The sequence below is a fragment of the Canis lupus genome, chromosome 3 (genome assembly GCF_003254725.2).
Source record: "Canis lupus dingo isolate Sandy chromosome 3, ASM325472v2, whole genome shotgun sequence".
Taxonomy (NCBI): Eukaryota; Metazoa; Chordata; class Mammalia; order Carnivora; family Canidae; genus Canis; species Canis lupus.
This window is the reverse complement of record NC_064245.1, coordinates 3513648-3525962: the sequence shown is the minus strand read 5'-3', so window position 1 is coordinate 3525962 and position 12315 is coordinate 3513648. Positions and strand designations below refer to the sequence as shown.

At 35.3% G+C, this 12315-nt stretch overlaps 1 protein-coding gene and 1 pseudogene across 10 annotated transcripts in view; one reads left to right on the top strand and one right to left on the bottom strand.

Annotated features, from left to right (window-relative positions):
* The window catches only part of FBXL17 (F-box and leucine rich repeat protein 17), a 495829-nt gene that overhangs the window by 440288 nt on the left and 43226 nt on the right, over positions 1-12315 (bottom strand). For 8 of the 10 annotated variants that reach the window (XR_007409545.1, XM_025437863.3, XM_049107942.1 and 5 more), the window contains exon 4: positions 3292-3423. The exons of the other annotated variants lie outside the window; for them this stretch is intronic. Coding sequence is in view for 7 of the 8 variants with exons in the window: in XM_025437863.3 (XP_025293648.3) it covers positions 3292-3423 (132 nt within the window). In the remaining variant the exon portion in view is untranslated. The remainder of the gene's footprint in view (positions 1-3291; positions 3424-12315) is intronic. 10 annotated transcript variants of the gene reach the window in all.
* Positions 11223-11696, top strand: LOC112653604 (U6 snRNA-associated Sm-like protein LSm8; annotated as a pseudogene).

Genomic DNA, 12315 nt, shown 5'->3' with positions numbered 1-12315 from the left:
TCTGTATAAATATAAAATACTACTTGCCTTTAACCAGACTGCTATTATTTCTACTCATCCCATATAAAATATTTGTTGTTAAAGGACCAATAAAAACAGTCCTCAGAGTGAAAATATCTAAACTACTTAAAGAATTCAATTATTTCTCATTTCATAAATTCTAAAACTACAAAGCAAAGCTCCAATGGGAGGACAGTTATCAATATTGCCCAGTGCAATGAGCTCAAATGATTCTAAGTTTCCCTTTCTAGGACCTTAAATGGAAGGAACTGTATTGAATGGAAAGAACTTTAAGTTTTAGCAAAACTACTTCAATTTTCCAATGAAATCACATGTTTACTGAGTAATACTACATACAAAACTGATTCCTTTAGCATTTAAGTATATAACATCTTTTTAATGGACCACAATACTAGATAAAAACAAATACGAACATAATTATAATCTTCAAAACATACAGTTAATCCTTTTGAGAAACTACTAAAAATTTTAATGTGTCAAGAAAATGCTTCTCCATGTTTACTCAACAAGAAAACAAATATTAACCACTCAACAATTATTCCTATTATGTGAAGAATATAAAAATTTTAAGTTGGGTTTACCATCCTTCAATTTATCTTGAGTATAAAAAGGAAACTAAAAGACAACAAATACAGACAGAATTTCATAAAAATTACTAGTTTTTTAGTGCCTACAATAGATTAGAGTTTGTATTACACAATTTAAGGACATTACATTATTTAATCCTCAGATGTACATCCTGCAAAAAAAGCAAGTATAACCTTGTCTGTAGAGAAAGTTCAGAGAGCTTAATAAGTAACTTCCCCCAGAATCACAATACAGGGATCCCTGGGTGGCGCCGCGGTTTGGCGCCTGCCTTTGGCCCAGGGCGCGATCCTGGAGACCCGGGATCGAATCCCACATCGGGCTTCCGGTGCATGGAGCCTGCTTCTCCCTCTGCCTATGTCTCTGCCTCTCTCTCTTTCTCTCTCTGTGACTATCATAAATAAAAAAAAAAAATAAAAAAAAAAAGAATCACAATACAACTGAGTGAATAACCAGGTTTTAAAAACTCATTCCGGGGGATCCCTGGGTGGCGCAGCGGTTTGGCGCCTGCCTTTGGCCCAGGGCGCGATCCTGGAGACCCAGGATCGAATCCCACATCAGGCTCCCGGTGCATGGAGCCTGCTTCTCCCTCTGCCTATGTCTCTGCCTCTCTCTCTCTCTCTGTGACTATCATAAATAAATAAAAAAATTAAAAAAAAAAAAAGAATCTAAAAAATAAAAATAAAAAAAAAAAACTCATTCCGGGGATCCCTGGGTGGCTCAGTGGTTTAGCACCTGCCTTTGGCCCAGGGCCTGACCCTGGAGTCCCAGGATCGAGTCCCGCATCGGGCTCCCTGCATGGAGCCTGCTTCTCCCTCAGCCTGTGTCTCTGCCTGTGTCTCTGCCTCTTGCTCTCTCTCTGTCTCTCATGAATAAATAAATAAAATATTTAAAAAATAAAAATAAAATAATAAAATAAAAACTCATTCCCTCTGACCCAGATCTTATTCATTTTACAAGATCATACTGTTTTAAGAGAAATTATTAAATTTGTATTAAAGAGAAATGTGAAGGATTTTTACTATATAATTTCAGAAGAAAACCGAATTTACTGGAGGCAAATAGAATTCAATATAGTAATAAAGGCATTTACTTTTAATTCATAGTGTTTTGCTTTTTCTAACTGGAATCTTCTTTTGAAATGGCATTATCTCAGTGTGCCTGGATGGTTCAGTCAGCTAAGCGTCAGACCCTTGGTTCTGGCTCAGATCATGATCTCAGGGTTAAGAGATCAAGCTCTGCTTAATATTCTCTCCCGCAACCCGGGTGGCTCAGTGGTTTAGTGCCTTCAGCCCAGAGCCTGATCCTAGAGACCCAGGATCGAGTCCCACATCGGGCTCCCTGTATGGAGCCTGCTTCTCCCTCTGCCTGTGTCTCTGCTTCCCTCTCTCTCTCCCTCTCTCTCTCTCTCTCTCTGAGTCTCTCATGAATAAATAAAGAAAATCTTTAAAAAAAAATTCTCTCCCTTTCTCACCTTTGCTCTCTCTCACTCTGTTGCTTTTAAATAAATAAATACCACTATCTCATTTGAAGTGTTGACACTTCTAGAGACTTTTTAAAACTCGTTAATTTATGAGATATACTTATCAAATTTTGTAAACTAATTCCAAGGGACAACAAAAAGACCTCTTTATTTAGGGAATACAATTAAATAGCAGGTCTCTTTTGTAAATATGCAACATATTCAGCACCATCTTGTCTACATTTTAAAGTACACTACTTTTGAACATTGAGAAATCTACTAGTACCTCCCAAATGACAACTTTTTCTGTTAACTTGTACTATGCACCTATCATCAAAATTTAAAAGATCTGGAGTATTACTTAACCATTTAAAAGATTGAAGCTCTGATACATGCTACTACATGAATGAATCTTGAACATTATGCTAAGTGAAAGAAGCCAGACACAAAATACCACATACTATGTGATTCTGTTGGTAGGAAATGCCTCAAACAGGCAAATCCACAGAGACAGAAAGCAGATTATCAGGTTCCAGGAGCTGGAAGAAGTGGGGTGCAGAGCAACAATGAATGAGCACAGAGTTCCTTCGGGGGTAAGGAACTTGCTCTAGAATTAGTGATGATGATTGCACAACTTTGTGACTATATAAAAACCACTTTAAAACCCTTTAAAACCGTGTATCTTATGGCATGTGAATAAAAGAAAATTAAATGGTTTTAAATATAAATGATACATTAAATGTGAACGACTTATATATGTTCTTAAAGTATAAAATCTATATAACTACCAGAATTATCTGCCTCAGTTTACTAAATCCCATTTTTCACCCTACCAAGTAAAAGACTGTATTTCACATGTGTACATCTTCCTGAAGAGTAAAAAGTTCTAACTACCTAGAAGTATTACGGTCCCTAGGGAATCAGAGAGAACCACCACCACATACCTATGTCTAGCAACTAAATATAATTTTTTTCCAATTTACCTGAGTTAGTTCACTGTCAGAACTTAGACAAAAACATGTTAACACATCCTAATGAGGAATTTTTAACATGCAAGTACCACATGAAAGCACATAGAGAGTTACAGGATCAATTTAAAAATCACTGCTTTGAGGGGATTCTTGATTTAAGTAGTATTTGCCTCTAAAACGCCAAAATAACCAGATAAAAATTTATAAGCTAAGTTATAAGGAAATCAAAAGTTAGAAGCAAAATGTACTTACTAATTTGTTTTCCTGCATGTATATTCTTTGTAATTTCAGACAGCCCTTAGCTATGACGATCATGCCTTCATCTGAGATCTTGTAACACTGGCCGAAATGAATATCTTTGAGTTCTCTGCACTTTGATCCCAGCTGTAAACAAAGAGATTGGCTGAATGCTCAGAAAAATAACAAAAATAACATATTTCTAGTGGGATTTTCATAAATATTTTTAAATAGCCATGCCAAAGTTATATAATTGCTTATGAACTACTTTTAAAACAAAACAAAACAGAATGGAGGCAATCTATAACTTAAAATGAAATTGTGTAAGCTGTATCATCTTCGAATTACTTCCTTGCTCCAACTATCTCATACTATATGCCTACCCAAAGTGCCTAGATTCTTTAACGTTTGCCTTAAATTCACATTTTTATTTCTCTTGAATCAGTTATATTGTTACACTGGTGGGGCTCAGTTCCAAGGAATAAAACAAAGGTCCAAGAAGTGAGGCAAAGGTCTAAGGAGTGAAAAAATATTTCGTGATTAGATTCTACTTCCACTTCTGATTAATGAAATCCCAACTGTACCTTAAATAGTAACTGAACAGGTACAATGTTCCCATTAAAACCACTAAGTATCACAAAGAACAAATTACATACATTTCTTTTCAAAAACTACAGTGGAGATTAGACGGTCAAAGCAAATTACAAATGAATGCTATTTCATAAGTATTACATATGAATAGGATCACTTTAGAGATAAAATATAAAACTTATTTAGTAGAAACCTGTATATCAAAACCTGTATACCAAAATTATTTTAAGAATTACATTAAATAAGACTCAGTGTCAGAAAGGATTCAATGTGTCCTAAAAATATACCACTGGTAAGTGTGTAAATTAGTACTAAAAATCTTCCTGGAGGTCTACCGAGCATAAATGAAAAAATATGACTCAGCTTTACCAAAAAATTAACTACAGAGGGATAGATAATTGGATAGATTACGTGATAAAGTAAACATATTAAAATGTTAATTATAAAAAAATAAAATAAAATAAAATAAAATGTTAATTATAGGGTGGAGGGATGGGAGAGAGTTTAAGGAGTGCACTTGTTATGATAAGGACAGGGTAATGTATGGAACTGTTGACTTATTATATTGTACACCTGAAACTAATATAATCCTGTATGTTAAGTGATTGCAATTAAAATTTAAAAAGAAATAAAGATGTTAGTTATATAATCTAGGTAGTGGGTATATAGGTGTTCACTGTAGAATTCATTCAATTTTTCCATAAATGTTTTCATAATAAACTGTTGGAAATAAATGAAAGTCTATAAGCTATAAGAAATTAGCAAAAGGGATTTTTTAATATTAAAATATAGAAAACCTAAAGATACAACTTGCAGTGTTTTCAGAAAATTGAATATAATACAGCCATTAAAACTGAAGTAAACACTTGACAAAAATGAAAATTTTATACAAGTTTTTATAATATAAACCAATTTTTGTAAGCAAATTATACATATTTAAATATATATATATGTGCATGTGTGTATACAAAAGAGACTGAAATTACATCATAGTGTTAACGGTGCTTTGTGATTAGTGTAGCATGTTTTTTTTTTTCTACCAATCTTCTCAGATCTTTTTAAAAATAAATGTTACTTTAGTAATTAAAATTTTCAAGCTCTCTTTCAAGTAAAGTAATGATATGTGAATTCAGTTATTTTTCCAGGAGTGCTGATACAGTTATACTATGTTATTTTCATCTCAGCCACACTATAACCAATTATATATTCCACTAGAGATGTAAACTCTATGAAGAAAGAAGTTTGCCTAATAACTACCCCTGGAGCTCAGTGTCTTATGCTTAACTTAGCTGATACTCAGGAAATATTTGTTGAATGAAGACTGATCTTAGAACATGAGAGACTCCTAACTCTGGAAACAAACTAGGGGTGGTAGAAAGAGAGGTGGGTGGGGCGGTGGGGGTGACTGGGTGACAGGCACTGAGGGGGGCACTTGATGGGATGAGCACTGGGTGTTATTCTATATGTTGGCAAATTGAACACCAATAAAAAATAAATTTAAATAAGTGTGAGGGAAAAAAATGGCTGATCTTAGTTACATGATGTAAAGAAGCCTCTTTGAAAAATGAACAAAATACAGGAAATCATGATTATGGTCTCACATCACCATGTTCCAGTTAATTCAGGAATTCTGAATTAGGTCCACAGTTAGACTGCAGGGATGCCACAAAAGCAGATAAGAAAAAGGGAGTACATTTTTATTTTCATATTAATTGCTTCACTAATTAACGTAAGAAAAAAAATCGCAATAGTTTAACAGTACATGTGACTTTGAACAAGATATCAAAGATAATTTTATATTACTGCTGTTGCAGACATCATGAAATACCATTTTTGTTCATCAGTATTCATTATATTCATTAGATCCACTACCAGATCTTATAATGCATAAAAGAGGCACATATATTTCTAGAACAAATATACAACAGCATGTTACATAGACCTAAAAATGCTGACTTCAAAACCAATAGTGGGGAAAGTAGAAAAACAACTTGATAATAATTACAAAACTCCTCATAGGCTCACACAGGTTGGGCATTGAGGGTGAGGTTAGTATTAAAAACACCAAGGTTCTTTATAGTCTATTTAAGAAGTAGTTAACCACTCAGATCACCTCCCCATCACTGCAAAGCCCATTCTCCACAAGAGCAAAAGACTGGAGTTCACTGGGATGAGTAAAACACAGAGTTTCTGGACTAGGCTACACCATGCACAGCTGACAGCAAGAGCATACTGCTAAAAATACGGGGATGATGTGAAAGTTTATAAGGTGAAAATGAAAAAATTCAAATAAATAAATCTATAAAATGTTTCAGGATGAAAGGGTATGAACTGAAAGGGCTCACTCACATATCCAGCACAAAGGACAAAAACAGACCCATGGCAAGGCAAATCAACATAAAATGTCAGAATTAAAGAGTATTTAAAAAAAGATTCTACAGACTTCAAGACACAAACATTTCGTACAAAGGATTAGGATTAAAAAGCCATCAAACTTCTTAATGATAACACTGAAAGAAAGCAACAAAGCAATGCCATCAAATTCTGAAGGAAAAGTACTTCAAACCTAGAATCCTATAGTCAGGATTCACCTATGAATTAAGTGTAAGGATAGAAGAGAGATGTTTTCAGACATGCAAGTTCTCAAAAGATTTACCTCCCATACATTCTTTATCAGAATCTGTGCTCTACAAGACAAGAATATACCAAGAAAAAGAAGATTTGACATCTAGGTAATAGGATATCTAATACAGCTACATGATCAGGAAAACCTTAAGGATAATGATAATGGTTAAGATACTCAGATGACCATTAATGCAAGAACACTGGGTATACAAAAAGTCCAAAATGGAGCCTTCAGACTATCCTGGGAAAAGCTGCTCTAAGAAGATATATTTAAGTATCTACATATCTTGATATATTAATGCAATTGTGGAAAAGCTTTTAGTTCCATTTGTGTGGAGACCATTAAAAATAAGTAAACTAAAGGAGATGAAAAGACATCTATTAATTTCAATAACAAAATTTTATAGAGAAAAAAGTAGGTACAAAATTGTAAAATGTAAATACCAAATACTTAATCAAAATTATTAAAGAATTATGTTGGGAGGATGAGAGAATAGGAGACAGGGAAGGATAACTAAGCTAAATTCTCATCTTCCATAGTAAGGAATCAGCCTAGGTCGTCTAAAATGGATAAATCAAGAAAATATAGATGGGCTTGGAAGGTAAATGCTTCCTTCTTCTGAAGAAAGTTCAATTAGTCTAATTCCTTGTCTCTACACGGATTAGTTTGTGTTTAATAATTATCCTTTTTCCTCCTGGAAACAAACTGCCCCAAACAAGCATCCCTTCTACATTTGCAGGCCACTCTGCTGGTCTGGCTTAGCTGATGAGTGAGTCTGCCAGACAAATTCCAGAGTTGAGTTAACAAGCCCATTTAACTCTATTTCTAAGCAATATTCTCCAATCTAGCCTTTCTGAGTAATAAAGTTGATTTGACAACTCCATCCCTATTCCCTTCTCTTGTTAATTTGTTCAGATCCTAAGAAGTAAGGAGGCCTCAACACTTAGCACACCAACCAGATCACTGAAAAATACAACAGAATCTATACAGGAGCAGTGAACGAAGTATCGGGGGGGGGGGGGGGGGCTTAATGTCTAAGGCCATTAGTTTGTGCAGACAAGTTGTCAGAGTCTCAGGTTAACACAGGTAAGTCACACCACTGAAGCCTTTGAGAAAGACCTAGGCTGATTACCTGGTATTTTGACTTTAGCAAGTCTCTCTGGTGGATTTATATACAAACAAGTGACTTTCCACATAAGTAGGAGCTACATGGATAGCCACACGCAAATAAGAATGATGTGGATGGCTTCAACAGACATTAGCAGCAGGAGAGCCCCAGAAACTTATCAGAAAAGCGTGCCTCAGGGAATAATTACTGTCATTTATTCTCACTGCAGAAACTGATAGTCTATTTTAGATATCATCACTGAGCATAATAGGCCTATCTGAACTAATTACATTACCCCAACCATAAATATCCTAAGGTTCCAGACTATCCAGTCATTGAAGAATCAATCATTTTACCAGGTATATTTCCCAGTTTTGCTAATGTTGTTCAGATCTCTCAGTGCTACAACTATCTTGTCCATCGTCCACAGAAAACATTCAGAAGACATCAACCAAAGCCTACATGAATATCCCTGTCAGCATGCCCTAAATTTATTTCAATTAGTCCTCTACCTAAAAACCACAGAAGCAGTATATAACTCTTTTAAATATGGAATTCTCTATTCAGAAAGACAGTGCTTGAGACACTGAAGCTCTGGCCCTACCTGATGAGCCCTGGTGACCAAATAAGATACCAAAAAGGTGGTACTATGGAGTAAGAACCAAGCCCCAGTATAAGGCCTATTCTAGATTACTCAAGTTAGAAACCTTGGACTTTCCACAACTATATCATATTAAAGGAAAAACTGAGTGTAAACAAGATCAAGATCATCATACAGTAATGGTAATGCCTTTAAAAATAAAAATAAAAAACAACCTGAAGCTTCCAGGCCACCATGTGAGGAACTTAGAAGTCACTACTCCATACTAACAACAAGTAAAAAGTTGAACTGAAAAATCAACAACTCTTCTTAGAGAAGTGAGGTTACAAGGAAAACTGCTGTCCCCAAAATTGGAGAGGCAAAGGGGTAGACATAGAAAAATAACCTGCCAGAGCAGAAACCCATTAGAAGAAACCTCCACAGGAACAGTGCCAAGGTAGGAAACCCTAAATTATAATCCATCTCCTGCTGTATCAAGTAAATAGTTTACCCCCATTAATTCTTATCCCAACAAAAATCAGTACCTAAAGGATCTACAAACACCTCAAAATTATCTCCATAATTACCTTGTACCTTACCACAGAACACTCTGAAATGATAACTACTCATCATCAGATAAAAATACCTATCTGCTTGATGTTGACTAGATGAATATCACCACTTACCTTGGTTGAATACAGAAAACTGCTGCCTGAGGGCCCTTCCGGGTAATGGAGATTATCAACTTTGTGGAATTTTAGCTCCAACCATATCTCTCCATTCTCACTCAGCCTGCCCTTCATTGCTACTCAATCTGGCACTCATGCCAAGTATGAATCCTAACTCTCACTCTTCACCCAAGTAAATGGTCTTATGGACCTAAGACATAGAACACAAGGGTATCATTTAAGAGGTTCTGAATTTTTACCAACATCAGTTCAGTATCTGGGTAACTATGAAAGGTAAAAGTCAGATGAATAGTGATAGAAAACCCTCTGTAACATGAATAATAATCATGTGTCAAAGGCATCCACTAGTCAATCCTGAAGGAAAGTGTTTAATAAAAGGGTGCTGTGATCACTCTGTCACTTGAAAGAATCCACTCCATCCACCCATGAAGCCATAGTTCATTTTCACATGTAACAGCAATCAGAATTACAAATAGACTGAAGAAAATAAATAGAAAGTGGATTACTCTTCATTCATTCTCTTCTTCTTTATAATAATCATCCAAGATTATTCACAAATTTGCTCACAAACATCCAAAGGTATTTTTCAAACTTTTCTACAATGTTGGGAGATGATTTTCCCACCATCTCAAATTTTAATTAAAATATTGCACACCACCCTTGAGAATTTATAAAAGAGAATCTATTTTAAAAAGCCACCTGTGGGGCACCTCGGTGGCTCAGTCGGTTAATCAGCTAACTCTTGGTTTCAGTTCAGGTCATGATCTCAGGGTTGTGCGACTGAGCCCCACATAGAGCTCCACACTAAGTGGGGAGTCTGCTTGAGATTCTCTCTCCTTCTCCATCTGCCCCTCCCTGACCTGCTCACATTCTCTCTAAAATAAATAATAAATATTTTTTAAAATATCTGTTATCCCGGAGGGTATTATGCTGAGTGAAGTGAAGTAAGTCAATCGGAGAAGGACAAACATTTTATGTTCTCATTCATTTGGGGAATATAAATAATAGTGAAAGGGAATATAAGGGAAGGGAGAAGAAATGTGTGGGAAATATCAGAAAGGGAGACAGAACATAAAGACTCCTAACTCTGGGAAATGAACTAGGGATGGTGGAAGGGGAGGAGGGCGGGGGGTGGGGGTGAATGGGTGACGGGCACTGGGGGGGGGGCACTTGACAGGATGAGCACTGGGTGTTATTCTGTATGTTGGTAAATTGAATACCAATAAAAAAGAAATTTATTTTAAAAATTAAAAATTAAAAAAAATAAAATATCTGTTATCACCAGGTGATTTTTATAATAAAACAAACACCTTAGGAAGAGCATAGTTCAATGGACAATGAATCTAGACACCTGAAACCACAACAATGTTATGGGATAAAAACAAAATTAGGTTTTCCAATGCCACATGCTTTTCTTCCTCTTGCCTACAGCCTCCCCTTTTCTTTCTCTTTGCCCATCACCTCTTGGATCCAGCCAGGGATTCCCTCCTGGGCCTATGAGAGGTGAACTAGGTTAGAAGCAGACACCAGGGGATCCCTGGGTGGCTCAGTGGTTTAGTGCCTGTGTTCAGCCCAGGGTGTGATCCTGGAGTCCTTTGATCGAATCCCATATCAGGCTCCCTGCGTGGAGCCTGCTTCTTCCTCTGCCTGTATCTCTGCCTCTCTCTCTCTCTCTATCTCTCTCTGTGTCTCTCATGAATAAATAAATAAAATCTTAAAAAAAAAAGGCAAAAAAGTTGCTCAAAACCAATATAAAGAAAAGATTTTTAAAATATGCTGCCTTCACTAGATAAGGAAAGTTATTCCTTCTACCTTTCATTCCCAATCTGTTACTATAATTATTATACACGTGCAAATAAGAACAGTTAATAAAATTCAATCCATGTCTTTTAACAACTTCACCCAGTAGTATGCTGTTCATATTTATAAAATCTGTTCATATTTCTAAAATCATAAGGACAATTTTATAATTTGACTCATTAGTTTCATCATTAGTAGTACAGTAGCACAGACAATGAGATATGGAAGAAAGCAAGGCAAATTTTTCAAAATGCCACTCATCTGACCCACTTTAAGGATGTAAATTTGAATATTTTCCCTACACTTGTATCATTCAACTTTGCCTTTTTTAAAAAACATTCCAATCAATACAATGAAAATATGCCACATAAACTCCCAAAATATGTACCAATACTAATTACTTTTCATTGTATTGCAATGGTATATAATTAAAACTCAGAGTAAATGAAAATTCATATATGGAATAATATATTTTAACATATACAGAATGATCATTGGATTAATCTATTACACATTGAAAAGATTTTTTTTAGAAAACCAACAAAGGTGCGGCGCAGCGCATCGGCCCGAGCATCATGACGTCCGCCCTGGAGAACTACATCAACCGAACCGTCGCAGTGATCACTTCCGATGGAAGGATGATTGTGGGAACACTGAAAGGGTTTGACCAGACCATTAATTTGATTTTGGATGAAAGCCATGAACGAGTGTTCAGCTCTTCACAGGGAGTAGAACAAGTGGTGCTAGGGTTATACATCGTAAGAGGTGACAATGTTGCAGTCATTGGAGAAATTGATAAAGAGACAGATTCTGCGCTTGATTTGGGGAATGAATATTCGAGCAGAACTTCTAAACTCTATAGCACACTGAGGAAGAATTACATACATTGGACATCTGTAAATCTTTGTATAGAAACTGATTATAATGAGGATGATGTATGGAATTTTTATGAATGTAATTTTGGACTTTTGACTTCATATTGATTCATTGTAATATGATATGTAAATTAAAATATTTCTACATTTCCTTGAAAAAAAACCAACAAAAATGCTATTTTACCATCAATACACAAAAATTCTGTCACTGTTTCAACTAAGAAATATTGTGATTAAAAATTTTCCAACTTAACTTTAAAAACACAGAACCTATTAAGTGTCCATCAACAAATAGAAAAAAAATGTAGCTTATACATACAATGGCATATCATTCAGCCATGGAAACAAATGAAACTATTATATGCTACAACATACATGAACCTTGAAAACATGCTAAGTGAAATAAGCCAAACACGTAATAATTAATCTTGTATAATTCCATTTCTATAGGATAACTAGAATAGACCTAGAATTTACAAAAACAGAACTCAAAGCAGAGCTTACTGGGAGATGAGGAAGAAAGGCAGGGATAATACAAAGTAATTGTTTAATTGGTATAGAATTACTCTTTGAAATGATGAAAAAGCTCTAGAAATAGATATTGGTGATGGTTACACAACACTGTAAATAAACATAATGCCACTGAATTGTTTGCTTAAAAATGGTTAAAATGGTAAATGTTATGTGCATTTTACCACATTAAAAAATCAACACCCTGAAATAGCCAAGTGCCAATAAAAGTAAGAAAAAAACTGCCAAGAAGTAGGGAA